The following is a 22,994-nucleotide window of genomic DNA, read 5'->3' on the forward strand; positions in this document are numbered from 1 at the left end:
AAGGAATTTGATGTTTTGGATGTTCAGTTTGTTGGTAGTTTTCATTTCAATCTTGATTTTCTGCAGACTTAAATAGTTTTGACAGGTGAAACTCTGAAGATTAAATATTGATTTTAGCCCTCTCCAAGTCAAATGTTCCATATTTGACAACTTATACCAAAAACAGCATCCTTCCCCTCAACTATACACTTTAAAATGGATGTTATTTTGGGGATGAGGATAATATGCAACAAAAAATTAAAGGAATTTTAGAAACAAGTCAACAACGAAATATAAAAATAGAAAATTTGGTTTAATTTATCTTTACTTCTATTTCAAAATACTTCTTAATAACAGCATACCGTCTAAGGAGGAGTAAAAGAAACATCTTACACTGGAATGTAAATGTTAGAGTTGTTTCAAGGCCTCTGGGTAGGTAGGGAAGGACCATTGAACTTGTGTGTCTTAATAAAATGTAGCTTATGCTCTGTGAGTTAGGATGCAATTTAGTAGGAGAAAATATTTATATTTTTGCTCATTGTAATTAAGATATTGCATTCACATATATAGAAAGTAGTGAAACTAACATGGATAAAGAAGGAAAGCTAAAGAAATGTAGTGGAAATGTGTATATATATGCATATGTATATATTTATACCTTTGATGAAAGATGACATAACATGTCTGATGAATAGAGCACATAAGGATTGCTTAATTTTCAGAAAACATATTTTTTACAAGATTGTATTCCCATGATAAATCATATCTATTCCAATTAAATCTTTAATACAGTGCTGAGCTGGCCTGATCCTGGAATTGCATGTTATTATTACATAATTGAAATCAACAAGAGCAGCAGACATTTTGTTTTGCTCCTTACATTGGCTTTACTCCTTTTCCATATATAGTATAAATCTTAAGGGAAATTTTCCTAATTAAATAACTGGATGCTCATGGTATAAAATGGAATGATTTTCTAGCCAGAATAAATGTGGGTATTGAAGTAATGTTTTAGCTACTGATACATGTTGAGTGTTTAATTACAGAGCCAAAACAAAATGAAAAGAATTTCTGCTTGAAAGCTACAGTGAAATAAAGAAAGAGAGAAAAGATAAACAAAGAAAAAGCCATGATGGAAAAGATATACTACGAGCTACACTTATGAGAATGAAGTACCCTTTATCATTCTTAAGTAGTAGAGGTTTAATTTTGATAATCTGGTAGTGTCAGAGATCAAAGAACCCTGGAATTTGGAAACTTTAAATTTGTCACGTGGCAGATTTTTTGTTCCTTTGTCCAATTTAGGATGGGAGAGTTTTTGAACTGCCACCTTATAAACATTGGTATTCTTCAACACGTGCTTCTCAGCCTTCCCTTAGATAGCTCGGGGCTTGAGGGTGGCGTGAACAACAAGTCTGTGTCCACACATCTGAATTTTTAGATATTTCTAGAGGGTCTTTTTGCCATCTCTTCCCTTTATATGTCTTTTTTTTTCCTGGCTCTTTGCCACGCTAATATTATATTTTGCTGTCTTTCTCATGTCATATCATTTCTGTTTTTCCAATGAGTGGGGAAGAAGTTCATTGGAGTTGAAGGTTATCTGAGACCTCAAGCCTTTTTTCAAGTGAAATGAGATTGGCCATAGTTTGGAATTCTAAGTACCAGATTATCAATAATCTCTGTAAATACAAAGAAATGTATTGTTTTCTTTTTTCATACCTTGCCACCCATGTGGCCAATATTTATTATATACTTACTATAGACAGTCACGGGGATTTCTTTGAAGGTGCTACCACGAACAAACTGAAAATAAATGTTTATATTTAGTAACATGAAATGTGATAGTTGTGTTAACAAAACCATGGCACCACTTTAATTCTTATTAAAGTAAAAATAGTGAAGCTATTATTACACTTAATAGAATTGAAGTCCTCATATAAATCATCTTCCAATTCAATGTGATCAGGTCAGAGGGCATAAAAATCATTGGATTCATTACTCAGAGATTTAAAAATTATATAATAATTAATCCAAAGTTAACTATATTTATTAAACACAATTTTATGTTTCCTGCTTTTACCCTACATTGAAAAAAAGAAAAATATTCCGTTCCCTTTAATCTGTGATGAGTGACAATTTTTTATAAGTGAATGTTCTTTCCTTTATATTCTGCAGTGAAAGTATTGAATGATACAAAGATTTTAGTCATTTATGTACCATTTTATTTTTCTAAATTGGACTGTAAACTTTTTGAATAAAGACATGTCCAATTTAAATACATATTTTTCATAACATTTTATACAATACTTGGTCCTGAGTAGCTTTTAATAGATATTTGTTGAACAAAACTATGAGGAAATGATGTCATTTCTTTACAGGTGGGCCAGTGGTACATAAACAACAAAGAGTAATCCAAGCCCAGTACATATTTACTTATTAATGCGTACATTTCTAGCCTGTTATGTTAAACCTGCATATGTGTTCTACATATTAGAAACAAATCAAGTAACTTTTAGGCCGGGCGCGGTGGCTCACGCCTGTAATCCCGGCACTTTAGGAGGCCGAGGCGGGTGGATCACGAGGTCAGGAAATCGAGACCATCCTGGCGAACACAGTGAAACCCCATCTCTCCTAAAAATACAAAAAAAATTAGCCGGGCATGGTGGTGGGCGCCTGTAGTCCCAGCTACTCGGAAGGCTGAGGCAGGAGAATGGAGTGAACACGGGAGGCGGAGCTTGCAGTGAGCTGAGATCGTGCCACTGCACTCCACCCTGGGCGACAAAGCGAGACTCCATCTCAAAAAAAAAAAAAAAAAAAAAGAAATAAATCAAGCAACTTTTAGTACCTTAATTTGGATGTATTTGATTAATTTATTAAGTATTTCCAGCAGTTGATCATTTCCAACAGGTGTGTCTATGAAGAGAAATATTAAATGAATATTGGTAAGAAAGCATAAAATAAAAATCGAGGTTCATATTAAAAAAAGACTTAGCCCATCAATGAGTTCCATAATTACAAACCTGCTGGATAGAGGAGTTTATCTACAACATGAATTACACCATTTGTTGTCATGATGTCAGATTCTTTTGATTTCAATTCATTCACCAGAAGTGTATCATTTACCTATCAAAATAGGAGGCAGTTTCAATGAGGAAATTTCATTAAGGATGAATATTTAGATAACTTAATGGTGGATGAACACTATCATAAATTCATTCTAGACAACTTACTTCTTTCAGAAAGATTTTGCTTCCTTGTGTGGTCTTTAAAATGTTAGTAACACCAGGTTCAAATCCTTTTCCAATGAAAACTCCTGGTGTCAGGTGATAAAGAATGATGTTTTGAAGAGCATTTTTGTCCCCTAGGGGAATATATATGTTTATTTTTATTGAAAATATGACTTTTTGATAGACAAGGACTAAGAAACAAAACACTTATTAGTCTTTATCTTTTTCCATATTGTACTTTCTCCTAATGTCATTATTCTCTCAAGTAGATATCAATGCTATGTCAAAACATACAGTTATTTCAATTAGCCTAATCAAAATAGAACTCAACTTACTGGGAGAAAAAAACCTATTTATTTTCTAAATTATAACTGTTTTCTTCTTTGTCCCCTAATTACATGGTCTTTAATAGAAACCACGTAAGTGAACATCTAGCCCAACAACATGACAGTAAGCAGTTTAAGAACATTACTGAGTGACCCTCCACACATCCCAAGTGGACGAAATAAAAGGAAACTAAAGCTAGCCATGAATACCAGAGAGGGGGCATTTTTAAGGCAGACATCTGGACAGGAAAGCTTGAGAAAGAAGTGAGATCCTTAAATGAAAGGGAAAATATCTGGAATTCACTTCTACTTACGTATCAGAATTTCTTTTTCTTCACTAGTCATTCCCTTAAAAGCATCATTGGTTGGCACAAATAACGTCCAGTCTCCAGGTTGTGTCAGGAGCTCTTTCAAGTCTGCAGCTTCGAGTAGGCTGAGGAAGGTGCTAAGTGGGAAGAATGTATATGTATTTTGTCAGATTTAGATTTAGGTATGTTCACCTACAGTGCATGTAATAGAATAGAATCCATGTATTGTGGAAAGCATGAGAGAACTGCTCATACATTTTCATATGTTTCAAATACAATACCTGTTAAAAGTTTTATCATGAAAAATGATTGAAATATACAATATAATTTTTAATTTTTTTCATCTGATTTCATCCTATAAAACTTGACAAGGTCACACATAACAAAAAAGAAGCATTTTTATCGTGTAATACTCTACAAGACCGTCTTTGCTATATATACCATAAATTTCTAAAAATTAATTATAAGAAAAATGTCAAGAAGTAGTTTAGTCTGTTAGATTTGTTTTCACACATGAAATCTTACAATGGTGTACCAGAAAGTAGCAGTGAAAACATACATCAATTTTGAAAACACTTGTATGAACATTTTATTCTAAATTCCATTTTCAACCACATAGAAGACTGAATGCCTTTTGGGATACTGCCTATGAAACAAAAATATACCAATAGCTCTCATTCTTTGTGGAGGTGCCACTAATAGGCTTACCTAAAGCGCTTATCTTGTTTTAACTTTTCATGGAGGGATTTCTCTGCTGGCTTGATGATCTCACGGAATATGTGAATAGCACCGTTTCTCCCTTGCTTACTCCCTTTCTCCATGCATGAATTTTCAATGCAGACAGCCTAGGAAAGGAAAGAAAGGGATGGGGTGTCATTTTCCTTGCTTGAAATTTCCCATATAGATGTAACTATATAATTAAGTTTCCGGATCGGCCCTCCTGAGAGGTTGCCTGGTGTCTGAGGCCACAGGAACAGCTTCTTTCCTCTGTTTTCAATGACTCACACAAACTCACAAGACACTTCTTATCTAGCCAGGTTTTTTATTAATAGTCAAGCTAACCTATGGATCAGGCAGGTAATTTTGTCAATAAATTACAGAAGTTCCATGGAATCCCACTTCTACATTTTTTATAATTTCTATTCAGATTTGAACTATTTCTCTAGACCCTCTTTTGGTCAACACTATCTGTAAGGTTTCCTCACTTTAGCACTTTTAGTGATCTTCACAAATATTTACTTTTTTTTCTTGACTGTAAGACCCTATACATCACTGTAAGTCAAATCATTGACATATTTATAGCTTTTTGAACAAATATGATATATACACACATATATTTGTATATACAAAATTTAAAGTGCAGCACATTTAATGCATACTTAAAAATGTTTGGAATTTTGTGGCTGCAGGGAGCTGTTGACATGTGCCAGATTCAGTTCTAGGTAATGCCTGACTTCCTGTGAAGTCTTTTAGCTGTAGCTGTACGTGTTATCTGGACAAATACGGAACGTGTCATTAGTTGCACTGTAATTTTGATAAGCAATATTTCTATAAATTTTCCTGCAGCAAAATGTATGTTAGGGCTGGGTGCAGTGGCTCATGCCTATCATCCCAGCACTTTGGGAGGCCAAAGTAGGAGGTTCACTGGAGGCTGAAAGTTTGAGACCAGCCTGGGAAATGTAGCGAGACCCCGTCTCAAGAAAAATTAAATTAAAAAATTAACCAGGGTGATGTTTTGCACCTATAGTCCTAGCTACTCAGAAGACTGAGGTGAGAGGGTCCCCTGGAGCCAAGGAGTTTAAGGTTACAGTGAGTATGATTGTGCCACTGCACTCCAGCCTGGGTGACAGTGAAATTCTGTTTCTCAAAAAAAAAAAAAAAGTACATGAAGACCCTTTTTTAGAGTCCAGAAATCTCTATGTGCCAATAAAGGTTTATCTTGAAAGCCATTCAAAAGATATTCAGATGCTGACTGGTTATTTTACAGTATAAGATCACCTTGCATATTTAATTCATTATAATGAAATGTTTTGAAATGAAAAACATTTTAGTAGAGACAACATAGTGCTAACACATTGTATGTGTAGTCAATGCAGAAACTAATCAACACCTTGTAAAACATTTATTATTTCTTATTGCAAACAATCATCATAAAGAAAAATGGTGTGTAAGCAGAGAACAGAATTACCTTGTAAATTGTAAAGTACTCTGCAAAGGAAAAGTTTATTTTAAAAAATTTACTACTTTCTGGAATTTAAAATAATTGACGCTCTAGAATAGAAAGTTATTCATAATGAAACACATGCAAACTATCTGAGTTTTGAATACATAGCACTTGTTGTGGACTTTGCTCACAGTCTTTTCACCCAAGCTACCCAGTTCCCTGATGCTTCTATGAATATTTACTATTAGAACCACACTCATAAAATTCTGTGAAATATTCATTGAAACAGCATTATTTGACATGTCATTTGACAGACTTTTTATTTTGTTGTGATTCACTTACTGTACGATATACGAAGACTCTGAGCTGTTTGCCTCCAATGGTTTCCAGTATTTGCCCATTGTAAAGCTCATTAAGGCCAACTTTTACTTTCAATATGTGATTCTGCAGAATTAATTTAAGGAGGCGCTGATCCATGCTGAGAGTATCATCTGTAAATAAATTCATTAAGAAAGAGCATTATTTTATTTAGAAAACATTCAAGTTTCTCCTGGTAAGAGAGAATCATATAAACAGATAATCCCTGACATTATTAATATCATGGATTTTGCACTCATACAATACATGAGTCAACCAAATGCTAGAAACTAACAATTCAATTCACCAAGTAGAAACTCTGTGACCTATTGTATTAAATGACAATAATACAGTTCCAACCAGTTCAATCAATGAGTTTCACCTCTGTAAGGGCTACGTAGTTTTGTAGTGGTCACTGGCAAATGCTAAACCTTAATGGTGGCCAAGGCTTTGTCTGATAATTAGATATCCATTAGTCACATGAAAGAACTATTGATGAATCCTTTGTAAATTAATCTTGATTACTGGAAAGAGAATCAAAGCAAACAGCCTCTTAAATATGGGTTATTGTCAAAACACATGGGCAGGATTATTACAAAGAAGAAAGTCACGATATCTAGGAATTCAATTTTTTTGATTAATAGTTTTTATATCACAATTTAGCATTTGGAAAAACAAAAAATTGTGTTACCTATTTTTAATTAATAAATGTTGCCTAACAATTTAAATATGTCTGTGAAATCATTTTCCTGAGAAAGGTCGAATGCTGTATGAATGTGAACATGGTCTGTGAATAGCAACTACTAGGTGAAATATTTATATATACTATTTTACATCATGATATGGAAGTGTATAAGTCTCTTCATTTTATTTATTTATAATTTGACACCCTTACTGTCCAAATTTTGAGATGCAAAATACACCTATTTATTTCTAAATATTATTATGTTGGTATCAAATAAAGAAATCAGTTTTATTTTTTTTAAAGATCTATCAGTGCATCCTTATTGTGCTGGAAATATTAGATTCACAGAGAAACTAAATATGCTTTTTTTTAAGTTTTGGTTTTTTTTTTTTTTTGAGACGGAGTCTCACTCTGTCGCCCAGGCTGGAGTGCAGTGCTGCCATCTGCTTCCTAGGTTCAAGCAATTCTCCTGCCTCAGCCTCCCAAGTAGCTGGGATTACAGGAGTGCACCACCACACCTGGCTAATTTTTGTATTTTTAGTAGAGATGGGTTCTCACCATGCTGGCCAGGCTGGTCTCAAACTCCTGATCTCAAGTGATCTGCCTGTCTTGGCCTCCCAAAGTGCTGGGATTACAGGTGTGAGCCACCACGCCTGGCCTGAATAGTCTTAATTACAAACTTTCACTCACTGTAGGCTATTATCCATTATAATGAAATGTTTTGAAATGAAGAACGTTTTAGTAGAGACCATGTAGTGTTAACACATTGTATGTGTAGCCAATGCAGAAACTAATCAACACCTCCTAAAACATTTATTATTTCTTATTGCAAACAATCATCATAAAGAAAAAAAGGTGTGTAGGCAGAGAGCAGGAACAAGTGTCCAGCACATACCAGAAAATGCATTATTCACAGGTGCCAGCAAAGTGTATTCTCCATCTGGCCTCAGAGCAGATGCCAAGCCTAATTGGGCCACAAGATCCGTGAAAGTGGTTTGCTGTTTTCCAGCCAGCTCAATAACTTGTTTGGCTGAAAAATAAACCATCACCATCCCAACAATGTCATCGTTGCTATTATCTCCATCATGAAACTAGTAAATCAATTCCTGACTCTTTTCTAATATTGTAAGCTATTTACTGCAATGTCAGTGTGATAGGACATCCTCCTCCTCCTTAATAAGAGAGTTCCACTTCCATTTTTTGGTGGGAGTTGATAATCACAATGAATTTCAGAAGGAAAATATTTTTCTGTCTTCCTACTACATGTTTCTTTAATTCTCTATTGTTCATCTCTCATCTCTCTCTCTACGCTGCGAGTTCCATAGCTTTTTCATTTATCCAAAGCTGACCATTTGGTTAGATCTTTCCTTCTCTTTCCAAGAAAAACTCTGGCACTGTGAAAACGTTTATAAATATTAGATGTCAGAAATCCTAGAAAGCCAAAGATTCATGCATGGAGTGCCCATCACTACACTGCCTATCTATGGAGTGCTCAAGTAGCTCACTATTTATTGTGTTAGTGCTTTACATGCCATTCTTTATACTGCACATTCATTTTTCATGGACTTACTCTTTGAGACAGCATAATTAGTAAATTATAGTAAGTAAAAAAACAAAAACAAAAACAAAAAAACGTTGCTTACCAGAATCAGGAATTAGGACCTGATCAATCAAATGGATCACACCATTATTTGTCACAATATCCTTTTTGTTCACCATTTTGATTCCGTTTACTGTTATACTGTCACCGTCACATCCTATCTCAATTGTATTTCCTTCCAGCGTCTCAAAGACTGCTCCTCCCATAATAGACTCAGAACACTGGAGAGTATTTAAGATGTGGTACTTCATAAGAGCTGGAGAACACAATAAAAACAGCTAGCTTTCAGATTAAGGGAAATAACATTTTACCCTGAAAAGATGTGTTTCATTGTGGAACTAAGTATTCCTTAAAATGTAGTAGGACCAAAGGATTCACTAACAGCTTTAAAATCCTGTTTATGTTCTAGAGGTTTTTTCCTATCAACTATAAAATAGAAACAGCTCAGCTTCATAGGAATAATAAGAGGAGATCAGCTTCAGGAAATGATTGGTGCAGTATTAGAAAACGTGGTAGGTTAAGTTCCAGCTATCATAAAAAAGTAACTCCTGATCTGAAAGCAAGAATTGTTCCTTTCAGAAGACCTTTGACTAGCATAAGGGCTCACACCTGTAATCCCAACACTTTGGGAGGCCTAGGTGAGAGGATTGTTTGAGGCCAGGAGTTCAAGACCATGATGGGAAACACAGCAAGATCCCTCTCTCCAAAAGAGAAAAAAAGGGAAGGCCTGTTAAATTCCAAAATACCCAAGAGCAGTATCTTGTAATAGCTGCTCATAGCAGAATATTTGTACATAACGTGTAATGAGGTCAATAGAGGCTGAGGATAAGACAAATTATTTCTGGAAGGCAACTTCTAGAAAGTAACCAAATAAAGATGATTTATTGAAGGACCTCTGGAGGGATCTATGCCTCAACTACATTACATCTATCCTGCATCCTAAAATTTTCTCATCTTAAATTGGTTAAATGTATTTTGGGATAGGCTGAGTAAGTGAAGTATGCAAGCACAATGTAAAACCTATCTAACAACAGAAAGGAAGCTTGGAAAGCCACCAAATTCTTCTGTGTATCAGTAATTAGAGGCCCAAGAGAACCATACGGTTCTCACAACTCAACATCTTTTGGCATAAATACAGAATTAAAGGCATTGCATAACATGCCTACGATATTAAAATTTGATGATCTAATATTTCTTTCCAAAACCTGCTAATCCTTCTGAATATCTACTACTTATTTACTTGAAAGCAGTATGAAAGAATGTGATCTTAAGAGTATTCTTATTATTTAAGAATTATACTCTGCCTACTCTTTTAAGGACTTTTGGAAGACTTATAGTACATCTCAGAATAGAAATTTTTCCTTGCCTTTGCTTATTAAAACTAATATTATTGGTAAGGACTAGCCTCTTTTTTATTCCCTTCTCAGAATGCTGGGAGACTCCTTAGAGAGGAAAACCTTAAATTACCTTCGGAAGCCACTTTGTCTCCCATGATCCTTTCTAGGACACCTCGTGGGAGTTTCTCAAACGCCTCATTGGTGGGAGCAAAGAGTGTGAAGTGACCGTCTCTTCCAAGGGCCTCCAATATGTCTGATGTGATGGCAGCTGCCTGAAACACAAATGTGCTTTTCAGAGACTTTCACATTGTAAATCTAAAAGAAGATTACAACACACTTAGCCTAGGGTGACATGAAGGAGCTGATTCCCACACTATAGAGGTTTGTTGTTGTTAGATCTTGAAAATATTACTTTTTGACACAACCATGTCTTTTCCAACTTTCTTCAAATTGTGTTTGCAAGAATGGGAATTCTGCCCATGTTTGTGGGACTGTAGCAATATCCAGCAGTATATATAATAACAGATGAACACGTTCTAAATGCGCTAAATACACGCCAGTCACATGACTAACCATTCTTACTCTATCATGTCCACAGAAATATTATTATTTCATATGAGACAGTTTCTCCTGTGTAAAATGAAAACAGTAGTCCTTTCAAAAAATGTTTGTTACATTTTTGCCAGATTTAATAGCATTTTTATTGTTTTTAGATTTTGACAGAAGAGGAGGGATTTCAATGACTCAAGACAATCTGCTCTTGGACTTACTCTAAAAGATGAAAGGTCATCTTCTGCTTCAATGAAGTCTTGAATTGAGGTACCAATTTGTGTAAGCACACGGTCAATGACATGGACAACACCATTTGTTGCGATCTGGTTCCCATGGATGATTCGAGCACAATTAACAGTGACAACCTATAATTATTTGGAAAAATCAAAGTGCTGAAACCAGAGATACCCACTGACCACTGAGACTGCAAGCCCATTCCCAGTTTTTCATTTATACTAGTAAATGTAACATACAGGAAACTGCATTCTAAATGTAAACGCTGTGGATGAAGATTTACATGTTGTTATACCTAAAAAAGAAACTGTAAGAGAAAAGGGAACCAGTTGAGAATCCAAGTCTAGTCATACTTAACATATCTAGCAACCTAAGGCGAAGGTGTTTTTTTCATTTAAATTATTGCTTTTCTCCCTCTCTTGTATGCAAATAGTCATAAACTTTTTAATGTGGGTCAATGAATTATGTAAAGAAGTCTAATCAGTCCTAAAATCTAAGTTTTGAGAGGGAGAAACAAATAATTATTGTATAGATATAATTAGTTATATTACAAGAACTTCCCAAATATTGTTTCATCATTGACCTCTTTTGTCCCTGAGAATTTGGCTGGCTGTGGAAAAAGTCCTATGACCCTGTTGGCAGTTTCCCACAAAATCTGATCCAAACACACAAGTACTTCAGTTAGTACAGTAGCTAGAGAGGGAGTAAAAGAACACTCATTCTTTGATTATTCTTTTTGCTACTACGATAAATTATTTCAAACACATCAACTACTAAAATTTCCTTTTTTAGAATACCTGTCTACTGTCAATGAACTGTTCATGTAATTTGTACTTTACAATCACTCTTTAGTAGAAATTAGTAACCAGATTGGAAATTTACATGCCCTAGATTTGGGGGTAAAGTCATAATATAGCACTTACCTTATTCTCACTAACGTTTTATTATTTTTGTGAGCATTATATAAAAAGTATAGACAAAATTAAAGAAGGTAATTTTCGTAAGTGTACTTTTTACTGATAAAACTTACCCCATTAGGATAATGGTTAATGAAAAGCCCCAAATTGTTATACATTGAAGGAATAATCATGCCATTTTTTAAGTCCTTGGTCAACATTCTCTTGTTAATCATGTGACTATGTAAAGCATTCAGTAATTCAACATTCACGTTGCTCTCCAAACCTCTACGGATATCCTAGGAAAAATTGCAATGATAGAAATTCAATTTATTGCGGAACATTAGTAAAAGTCTTACGATCACCCTATTTCTACTCTCTTGCTATTTTCTCATTGCATTATCAGATCGTCATACAAAATTGACATAAATACCTTAAAATTATATTATTCTAATTGGTTAAGGAATTTTGTAAGTTCAGATACTTAGTTAAGGATCCTGAATGTGATACAGTACTTAGAACACAATTTTTAAAGTGAATATGTTGATGAAGAGACAATCTTGATATAAATAATAAAATGATAAGGGAGATATGAAATTATCACATATTTAAAATATTTTAAATGGAAAACAAAACAAAACAAAAATGACATTATATTTGTATGCAACACTTAAGTTTTAACAAGGGTTTCACGTTTATTCCATAACAAATTCAAGAATTCAACCGTCTTGTACCTTTTTATCTATCCAACACTATGTATTATATTATGCTTTACTCAATGCTATGGGAAATAAAATGATAAGTAAAGCAAAAAGTCACAACCGTTTATCATATAGCAGCAGGTAAAAGTAGACAGAATAAGATATAGGACAGAGGGGAAAAATGCTTTCAGGGCTCCGATAAGAAAGAACAGCTATTCAGAAGTAGTTTGGAGATAGACCATGAGATTTAAATGAATAGGAATGGTGTGGTGGTCTTTTAAACCCAGTGCTGACAAAGGGTGAATGCCAAGAGAGCAAAAGTTGTCCAGTTTGGTTAATACATACTTTTATGTTTCTCAGATAATACTAAGAAATTTAGAAGGGTATGTGGGACAATAACGTGGATGACTTTAATGCCCTAAGAAGGAGTGAAATAGACTGGCAATGAGGAACCACTGAAGATTTTGTGGCATTGGAATTTAATGATTAGAACCAGGCTTCAGGAAGGTTGAGTGCTAATGTACAGCAGAAATTAGAGTATTAGGGGGATCACTTTAGATGAAACATGAGATAAGGCTAACAGCAGTTTTTAAGAATTGGAGAAACGGGAGGTAAAGATGGCTTACAAATTTCAAGTCTGAACATTGAGACTGGTACTGCCAATTGTGGGGAAAAGAACACAAAAAACAATTATTTATGGGGGGAAAGAAAATTGCATATGTTTTAGATAACTTTTGTTTAAAGATGCAGATGGTATATCCAAGGATAAATACTAAGATAAACAATAGGAATATTCTACTGAGGTTTCAAGAAGAAACAAGTTCAAACAACAAGCGTAGGTTTAATATTTGTATGCACTAAAGAGATAGTTGAAACCATGATAAGTGCATTTAAAGAGCAGAGTCAAGTTGCTGGAAGAAATTCTTATAAGTTCCATTCTTCAAGGCAAGGAAGAAGAGGAGTCAGCAAAAGGAACTGGAGAGGTGGTTAAGATGCGGTGAAAGACAACCAGAAGAGCGAGTTCTACAAACAAGCAATTAACCACAGAGCTAATGTAGCAAGATAATGCCTACAGATATATAACTACATTTTATTATGTATATTTGACTCTAGTAATAATTATCAATTCATCTCCATATCTAGTAGAAAGTAGGAATGTATTTTTATATCAGTTTTATAGATTTGGAAATTGAGTAATAATTTAAGGCATTGTAAATTAGACTGTGCAAAAACGTCTGAAAATCAAATGTATTTTCACATTTCATTTAACTATCCACACACATGTATACAAATTTGACAACCTGAACATCCATATATATACATATAATTAAACATACGTAATAAAATATTGCTGTATAATGATAATTTTAAATTTCAGTAGGCTTCTTAACTTACCTTTCTGTTAGACATGTTATCTGAAACTACATACATATCCTCACAAACAAACAGGAAAGAGGAAAGGAGTAAAATAGAATAGTAAGTGCCCTTTTAGCTGATTCTTGATTCCCCTTCTTAAAAAAATTAACGTGTAAGTCTCCTGGAGATTTATTCTATTTGTGGACGTATTAAGATATTTTAATTCCCTCAATAACTCATCCCTTTAGGTATTCTCGTATATGTACAATAGAAAGATATAAAATTTCTACTAATATCCAAGTTAATAAATCAGTTAAAATGAAATAACAATAACAGCAAAAAATAAATGTATTGATAAAAATAATGAATTACAGAATCCAAGTTGTCCCAAGCCTCATTACTCGGTGCAAAGTAAGTGAAGGATCCCTTTCCCTCGATCTCCTCCCTCAGTTTTGAGGCGTCAGAATAGCGCTGCGTTGTGGTGGCTCCCACGATGCCCAGGGTGCCATAAACATGGTCAATGGGCAAAACTGAAATAATCAAGAAATGAATCAGTACTGGGGATAATATTCTCAGGATATTATTCATAATCATTTAAACTTTATGCTATGTTTCCCAAAACATTTAGCTAATAATTTTAGCAATACAATTATATGAATAATCATTTTTATATAAAAGTTATCTTTTGAGTGCTAAATAATAAAATGCTACTGAAAAACATTATTTTACATATCCTTTGTGTTGAGGAAAAAAAATTTAAACTCTCATCCTGGTTTAACATTTAACCTATTTAGATCTCAATCCTGCTATGTCAATAATAATTCAATTATAATTCAATATTATCTGTTATTTAAATATATCATTTTTATAGATTTGGGTCCCTGAAAATACGTAGGCCTGCTTGTTTTCATTATAATTTCTGGGAGCAAATAATTTAAAATATTTAATCCTTCCAGATTATTTCTCCCAAACGTCAGAAGAAAGATTCATGCGTGAATGTCAGCCTGAAGGGATTTATCTAGTAATGTGCAGTCAACTTATTTTTTCTGACCCTATTTATTTGAAAATTAGTATAATTTGATTAATAGCATAGAATTGATGGTTATTAAATTTGTGAATATCCTTAGATTTGGTGACACAACTATTAGGTATAAAACCAGGATTTTAAAAGACCCTAAAAAGATGGAGAAATTGAGTCAAAATGAACAAGGTTAAATTTAACAAGTTTCCATGTAATTCCTATGCCTGAATTGAGAAAAACAAATCCTAGAGACCTGACTTAATAGTGTATGTAAAAAAAACTGTAATCAATTTTAATTGATTCCAAATTCAATATAAGCTAATGATGTAACATGGTTACCAATGACATTATCCAAAGTGCAAGGTGTCCCCAAATCAGGTACTTATCTTGGTATTGTCTTAAATGCTCAGACCCACATGGATGGACTTTAAATATCAGTCTAGGTTTATATTCAGAAAAAAGATTACTGGACTAGAGACTTTCTGTGGGTTGGTGTTATAATGGGGAGGGCTTCAAAGTCTATGACATATTAAAAGAATTGGGGATGGTTAGCCAGAGAACAGAAGACTTTATTCAAGAAGAGAAGGTAGCTGGAGGAAAGGCGTGGTGATTGGCATGAAATATCTGAATGGCTACCATTTCAAAGAGGAAATAGATGAGCTATTTTTTTTTTTTCTAGTTGGCAGAGGTAGAGGAAACCAAATCTCAATATAAAGAATATTATAAAATCAGAGCTGTTCAACTAGAGAAGATGAAGTTTTGCCAAGTAGTTAAGTTCCATGTTCCTAGACAAGTTCAAAGAACAGGATTTTGTAAAGAGTTTTGTTCCTGAAGGGAAGCTGAACTAATTTAAATTTATGACTAAGTTTCTGTTGTATTGTCCAGCATCCAGTGCATGAGAAACGTGCTCTTATATTTTATCATTGATAAATTCATGATTAACACAAAAATAGGAGGGATATATCTTGGATTTAGGATGGTGCTGAATACACACATACACAATTGGCTTCTCCATAAGCCACCTCAACTCTTTCTTTGCATGTAATTCCTTATTTAATTCAAGAAATTGAGATTTTACCTGCTGGGCAGCCTTTCATTCCTTCCATTCTCATATAACCAGGGCAACATTCATATAACACAGTCCTGTACATAGGAAGAAAATTAATATTAAAATGAGAAACTAAATAGGATACATTTTGACATAAATTTGACAAAATATTTCACTTATTGACTTGATTTGTTGAGATTCTAAAAATCAGGGTTTTTTTTCCCCCTGATTTTTTCTTTTTTCTTTTGAGACAGAGTCTTGCTCTGTCACCCAGGCTGGAGTGCAGTGGCGCTATCTGGGTTCACTGCAAGCTCCGCCTCCCTGGTTCACGCCATTCTCCTGCCTCAGCCTCCCGAGTAGCTGGGACTACAGGCGCCCACCACCACGCCCGGCTAATTTTTTGTATTTTTAGTAGAGATAGGGTTTCACCATGCTAGCCAGGATGGTCTCAATTTCCCAACCTCGTGATCCGCCTGCCTGGGCCTCCCAAAGTGTTGGGATTACAGGCGTGAGCCACTGTGCCAGGCCAATTTTTTCTATATTTACATGAGTTTGATTTCTCACTACAGTCTCACGTTACTATAGAAAAGTTCCATAATGTTGATCCAGAAGAATGAAATTTGGGTCCCAGTTCTACTACTTGGTTGACATGTGAACATTGAGCAAGTCTAATCAACAGGAGTCCCTGTTTCCCCAAGTATTTAACATGAATATAGTAGCTATAATATCTACTCACAGAGTAATTGTGAATCTCAAATGAAATAATGCTTTTGAAATCATTTTATAAACTAAAAATGTCTAGAAATGTGCTTTAATATAATTGGAAACATAAGAAAATACATTGACCCATAGGAGTCCATAACATGCTATCTCATTGCTAGATAAATAATGCTGTATTTGGTTTGAATTGTTGGTAGAATTATTAATTGTATTATATTATATATAAACTTTAAAATCTTTTTATTTTTGTAAAATTTGATAAAAATAATCCAAGTAAGTTTATTTTAATATTAGAGTTTAGTATTCAAGAAAATGGCATCCTGTTTAAAGTTAACAAAATGTGTTAAGTTCTATAGGCAATAATTAAGGTAACAGACCAGAAAATTCAAGATATCATGATATACAAAAAATAAGTTTATCTAATTTACTATATTTTGAGGGAAAATAGTAATTTAAAATTATATATATAATTGCTTACAAAATAAAAACTGATTATATTAATATATAATTATATTATTAATATTATAATATAATCTTAATTTTTATTTTTTCACATTTCATAGAATATTTTCTGGACTTCATCATCTAACCTAGATAGGCTATTTTAACTCAAATTTTACATAGTTACTTATGTTTCCTTTCAATAGAAATATAAAGGTACATGTATCAAACAAACAATTAGAAACAGGGGGATTATTACAAGTAAAACATAAATGCACATCGTTTTGTAATTTTTAATTGATACATATCATGTCAAACAGATTATGACAATTATAGATTAATTATTTGGTAATTCACTAATTAAAGATGAATCAGCTAATTCAGATGCTATTTCTTTTCTGCTTTTTATCTAGTCATAATTGTATTCAAGAAGTATGAGTAAATAAAATAATTTAAACATGAAAGAGATTGCCAAGTATAAGAATAAAATCTTTTTTTAGTATGATAAAAATGATAAAAGCAAACTATCAAGAAGCAAAAATTTTAATGATGTAAGAGATGATTTTATAGAGTCGAATAAAAGTAAATAAATGTTTTCAAATTGAACCCTGCTACACTAAGTAATTATCTAGGATTTGTAGTCCTGTTTATAACCTTGGATCCTCATTCTCTATTTGTTAATAAAAAATTCCTGGCATGAAATATTGGCTTAAGAATAATAGATAGCTAAAAATACAGACAAAATTAAATGGGAAATACACACTTCAAGTTATTCTCTAATTTTAATATAGTTTGAAGAATAGTTGGTATTGGAAACATATACAAGGTATATAGGAGTCTTATGCAAATCATAATAGAGCCTCCAAATAATTTTATTTACATGAGCTCTTGTGAATAAATCTAATTATTGGATGTCAAAAGATTGATTAAGAATTGCTTATATATTAGCTTTAGCATATGTTGTAAACAATTTAAAAAATGAGATACAAATGTGATTAGTCCATAGATTGATAATACTTACTTGAAGTAAAACAGTGAATAGAAAAGGAAATTTCACAAAAAATTATTATTAGCTAATGCTAATATAACAAGGGTCAGTCGTAATGTAGAGAATTAATGCAGTAGATGAGATAAAATTCCAACAGTTCATTGTAATATCAGTGGATAATTGAGCAATGTGGTTTTCTCTGAGCAGGTATTTTGAAAAGAAAAAAAAAAACAGTTTTTTTCAGAAGAACATTTATGCTACCCAAAACTCAATGTTCCCATATGGTCAGTAGGGCAATACAAGAGTAAAAAAATATCATTGCTACACATAGTTCTAAACATGAGAAATTTATTTTTGTTTTCAGAATAGTATCTAACATTTCATGAGATGCCAGCTAAAAATATCACGGATATTCTCTAGGGAAGTTTCCAGAATACTATATTACTAGACCAATATATATTTTGGACAATATCTTGACCCTAGGAAGCTTCACATTTTTCATTAGGCCTGCTCAGTTTACTTTTCTGAAATCCCCAGAGCAACTGTTCAGCTGAAAGGCAAACAGTTCTGTCATCTGATGATAAAGACCTGAAGATATCTCTGGAAATTTCAGCAGAAGCAAGCAGATGGCAGACCAGTCAGTCTTCCTGTCAATAGTATTGATTTCTTTGGTTATTTGAAATTAGCATTTACATTTATTTCAGTGCCCAGATGTAACTATTTTTGAAAATGAAGCCACTTTAGAAAAATAAGCTAATACAATTGAACAAAGGAGACACTGTTACATTTCTGGTTAAAAAACAAAAAAAAGCCAGGCTTCAAAGTAGTGATTTTTTTTTTTTAATGGAAAGCAAGAAAGAATTTTGGCATAGCCTCTGTACAAGCCTTGACATCTCTCATATATTTAGATGGTTAAAGTAAATTGATGGCATTCTTCTCTATCTTCTAGGAAGGATGTAATAAGCATTCTCCCTAACATTTCAGGGTGAAGGTCCTTTCTTATCTAGTTAGTGTGCATTTCAAATATGCTTCATGGTATCCGAGAATATAAATAACAAAGAGGAAAACTCAGAGCCTTAGAGTCCCTACTGGGGCCTAGCTTGCAGCATGGCAGAGATCATTGTAACAACTGATTACATTATAATTGTGTGAATGACTCACAAGTCTAGCAGAAGTCTGCACAATAATAGGAATAATGTTCAGGTCAAAAGATATCAAGTTGAAACTCTATTAAGCCAATGAGCAGGGGATGGTCAACAAAGTCCTCTGGTGCCCTAGACTTGGTTACCATGTGGAGATGCAACCCAGCTAAGCTTAAATGGCTTGTATACATGGTTCTTACTTAGAAATAAAGACAATCTTGTGCATTTCAAATAGGCGTCTGGTCACAACTTCCTTTCCTGTCTACAACTATGCATTTGTTTAAAAGAGTTTAATTTTAAGAACAATTGATATTATGCATTATATTTACTTAGTAATTTCACATTTATCAATTCATTTTATCTTCTCAGAAACTCTATAATATACCTATTAAATCCATGTTTTACAGGTAAGTCTACAAGAGGTTAAGTGATTCCATGTTTAGTATTTTTTTTTTTTTTTTTTGAGACACAGTCTCACTCTGTTGCCCACTCAGGAGTGCAGTGGTGCCATCTCGGCTCACTGCAACCTCCACCACCTAGGTTCAAGTGATTCTCCTGCCTCAGCCTCCCAAATAGGTGCCTGCCACCACATCCGGCTAATTTTTGTATTTTTTTTTTACTAGAGATGGGGTTCACCATGTTGGCCAGGCTGGTCTCGAACTCCTGGCCTCAAGTGATCCACCTGCCTCGGCCCCCCCAAAGTGCTGGGATTACAGGTGTGAGCCACCACTCCTGGCCCATGTTTAGTATTTATACCAATATTATTAACCTAGAAATAAGTTTCTAATCAATTCTTCCACCTGAACTTAGGGTAACTGAATTTTAATGCTGATGTATTAAGCAGGTTCTTCCTGGGGTCTTTTGATTCTTAAGGGATCCTTCACTGAGGGTGGACTTCAAATTAATAGGAAGCAGGAAGGAGCCACTGGCACTGTTTTCTTGACTGGGGATGACACCTAAACCTTTGTGATTGCATTACGTGCCCTATTTATGACTGGTCTCCCTCATTGTAAAATAAAGATTTTGGATCACAGGAGTGGTTCTTGACCTTAATAAGTCCAGAGTGTTTATCACTTTTTTCCACCAATATTTATTGGTAAAATAAACCAGAAGGCATGTCTATTAAATAATAAATAATGCTTTCAAATTTTAAGCTAATCAGTGAAACATGTTAAAACATAATCATCCTTTGGGCTATTGAGATATTAACTATAATGATGAGCTTCCATTATCACCTTGTGGACCTCTGGGGATGGAGCATCTTGAACAGAGAATCACTGGATTAAATAAAGAGATAAAACTCAAGTATTTTTTAACTTTAAACTTTGATGAAAACTCTCAGGTAAACTGGAATACTTTAGACAATTTCCAAATGACTAGAGGCAAACATTAACTTTTTGCCTCAGAAACTCTGATATTTTAAATCAGTTTGTTCTTCTGGCCCACTTTTTTATAAAATGAGGAAACTAAGTCACAGAGGTTAAGTGACTTGCCTAAGATAAAAGAGGGCCAAACCAGGAGTAGAAACAACATCATTTACTCACACGGATTCTATATCCAATCCTGAGCCACGTGATCTGCTTCCTTCTGGCCTCCACATCACATGGATTCAGGAAGAAATCTGAGTTCTAATAGTAATATTGGAGATGGAGGGAGAACTTCTTTATTCACGTATGTATTCCTTTCTTTTCTTTAAATAACTCCCACAGTTTTGGTCAGTATTTTCAAGAAGAATGGTGTGTACACCCAGGGGAAGGCATATACATCATGATGTTGTTTTTGGAACTGACATATTATGAAAAAAAAAAGAGACTTACGTTTTCTGTCCACAGATGGACTTTTTATACCAGTTCTTACAAGTGCTGAAGTATTTCTTTTTGGTGCCCAAAATCTGTTGAAGGGCACAGACATTTGGGCTGGAAGATAGAGGGAAAGGAAAAAAGTTAATGTCCTAATAATGACTAGTTTTTCATATCTAAAGAGCGGATGATAGAAGAAAATGTTGAGATGTGGATTTGATATTCAAAGACATGATTCTAGCCTTGCACAAATCTAATTATTGGCACAATCCTACTGAATTGTTGAAAAACGGAAAGTCTACAGGAAGTCGGGGGGAGAGAGAGAAAAATTATACATTTCTGAGAGTAAAATACAAGCTTTTCAAAAAGTTAACCAAATAGGATTATTCAAACAGTATGAATGTAATTTTATTTCTATGTGCCTTATTACTTTTAATAGTAGATAATCTACTGACCCTTTTTAAACCAAGCATGTGCTCATTTGGAGGATGGCCATAACTTCAGGGCTCTCTGGAACAATGAGAGGTCAGAGAGCAAAAGAGACAAGATTTATTATGTACACAGACACTATACTCTGTAATTTTCTAGGTAAGTAATTTTCTAGGTAAGTAAATGAGTGCTAAAATTAACTTTGAAACAATATGTTTGCACAAAGGAGAATTTATCTTTTTGAATGGAAGTAACAGATTAGAACATCCTCTGTCACAATTTTAAGGTTCCCCTTTCCCTCTTAAAGGGACAGAGGTCTTATTTCACTGTTAAGTCGAAGAAGCTTGTGAACATTATGAAAATCCCTGTGAGGCATAGGAAGAAGTGCCAAGATCCGCTTAAAAAATTATAAATGGTTGGATAAGTTACAAAATTATGTGTAATTGTAAAAATTCTTAGTTGTAGTTGCATTAGTTCTATAAAATATAAATTACCTTGCAAATTTTACAGAATTCAGAGTTTAAAAGTAACTTAAACACTTCAAAGAATTCAGAGAACTAGTTAGATTACCCAGTATTTAACCTTCATATGTAATTTAAATAAAATTTTCTCTAACATCATGTGAGATATTTCAATGCTGTTTACATATGTATGATAGTTCCTAACAATAGATTTTTTTAATTTTGAAAACTCAATTTCAGATTTTTGGAAGAAAATAAAAACATAAAGAAAGGAATTATAAAAGAATGCCCAGCTAAACTGTGTTAATTAGATTAGAATTACATAACATTTCATAAAAAACCAATTATATTCAAGTTATTTAGAGAGTAATTAAGTCCTAAAGCTTAAAAGTGCATAGATAAATCACAGAATACTCACATTTTCCTTTTTTTTCCTATTACTTTATAATAATTAGGAAAAAAAACCCTGAGGCATATATGAGAAACTTTATGCATACTTGAACATCTAACAAGCTGAGGAAAAAGAAAGATGGTTTATAAAACCAAACCACTCACTTACCCTTGTTCCCGACCCCTGATACGACTATGAGCCAAGATCTTGTCATAATGATTGTTGGCATTTACAGGGTTAACAACAAGCAGCAATAGTAGAGACAACATGGGTAAGAAGGGAATCATCTTGAGTCTCTCCGTTGCAGTTAGTCCCCGAAGAGAACTGGCAGTGGGCTTTGCAGAGCTCAGAATTTATATACATGTCAGAGTTGTGGGAGGGAACACTGCATCAACCTGAGAATCTGAACTCTTTCCAAGAAACATCAGCAACTTCAAATTGCCAGCTAAGATTTGTTTTGGTTAGTTATATTTCAGGAACACATTGAACTACTTTTCCTTTTCATTATAAAGAAGGTACTTATTTTTAATCATATGAACAATTGACTCACTGCATGTTTATGTCTCAGTTTTATTCCTTTGTATCTTAGAGGGTTTTTAAGAAAAATTCTTTTGTTGAGTTTTAAGAGATGTTCTGCAATCCTTTTCAGAGTAGAATGTATAATGTCTGTGTGCTCAAGATTATTGTTAGATCTTATTGCAGTTCACATCAGAACTGAAAGATTATTATTATTATTGTTTTTACCAGAAAACAAAGGTAGATGCAAGTCTGACAGTCACAAGGGGGTAAAGGCTGTTGATTAAAAACAAACTCTGGATAGATTTAAAACTTG

At 33.7% G+C, this 22,994-nt stretch overlaps 1 protein-coding gene across 10 annotated transcripts in view; it reads right to left on the bottom strand.

Annotated features, from left to right (window-relative positions):
• The window catches only part of POSTN (periostin), a 35,721-nt gene extending 13,056 nt beyond the window's left edge, over positions 1-22,665 (bottom strand). For 4 of the 10 annotated variants that reach the window (XM_002824186.6, XM_002824184.5, XM_063714890.1 and 1 more), the window contains exons 1-16: positions 22,331-22,544; positions 20,900-20,998; positions 15,822-15,886; positions 14,095-14,252; positions 11,800-11,964; positions 10,754-10,900; positions 10,114-10,255; positions 8,690-8,902; positions 7,942-8,076; positions 6,347-6,495; positions 4,549-4,685; positions 3,847-3,977; positions 3,210-3,340; positions 3,000-3,102; positions 2,825-2,892; positions 1,737-1,782 (exon numbers count right to left, since the gene is read on the bottom strand). In XM_002824186.6, the coding sequence (XP_002824232.1) occupies positions 1,737-1,782; positions 2,825-2,892; positions 3,000-3,102; positions 3,210-3,340; positions 3,847-3,977; positions 4,549-4,685; positions 6,347-6,495; positions 7,942-8,076; positions 8,690-8,902; positions 10,114-10,255; positions 10,754-10,900; positions 11,800-11,964; positions 14,095-14,252; positions 15,822-15,886; positions 20,900-20,998; positions 22,331-22,449 (2,008 nt within the window). In that variant the 5' untranslated portion in view covers positions 22,450-22,544. Of the gene's footprint in view, positions 1-1,736; positions 1,783-2,824; positions 2,893-2,999; positions 3,103-3,209; positions 3,341-3,846; positions 3,978-4,548; positions 4,686-6,346; positions 6,496-7,941; positions 8,077-8,689; positions 8,903-10,113; positions 10,256-10,753; positions 10,901-11,799; positions 11,965-14,094; positions 14,253-15,821; positions 15,887-20,899; positions 20,999-22,330 lie in introns of all 10 variants that reach the window. The other 6 variants (XM_002824183.6, XM_002824179.5, XM_002824185.5 and 3 more) reach the window with 4 other exon arrangements.
• Positions 22,666-22,994: the final 329 nt, after the last annotated feature.

The sequence above is a fragment of the Pongo abelii genome, chromosome 14, assembly GCF_028885655.2.
Source record: "Pongo abelii isolate AG06213 chromosome 14, NHGRI_mPonAbe1-v2.0_pri, whole genome shotgun sequence".
Classification (NCBI taxonomy): Eukaryota; Metazoa; Chordata; class Mammalia; order Primates; family Hominidae; genus Pongo; species Pongo abelii.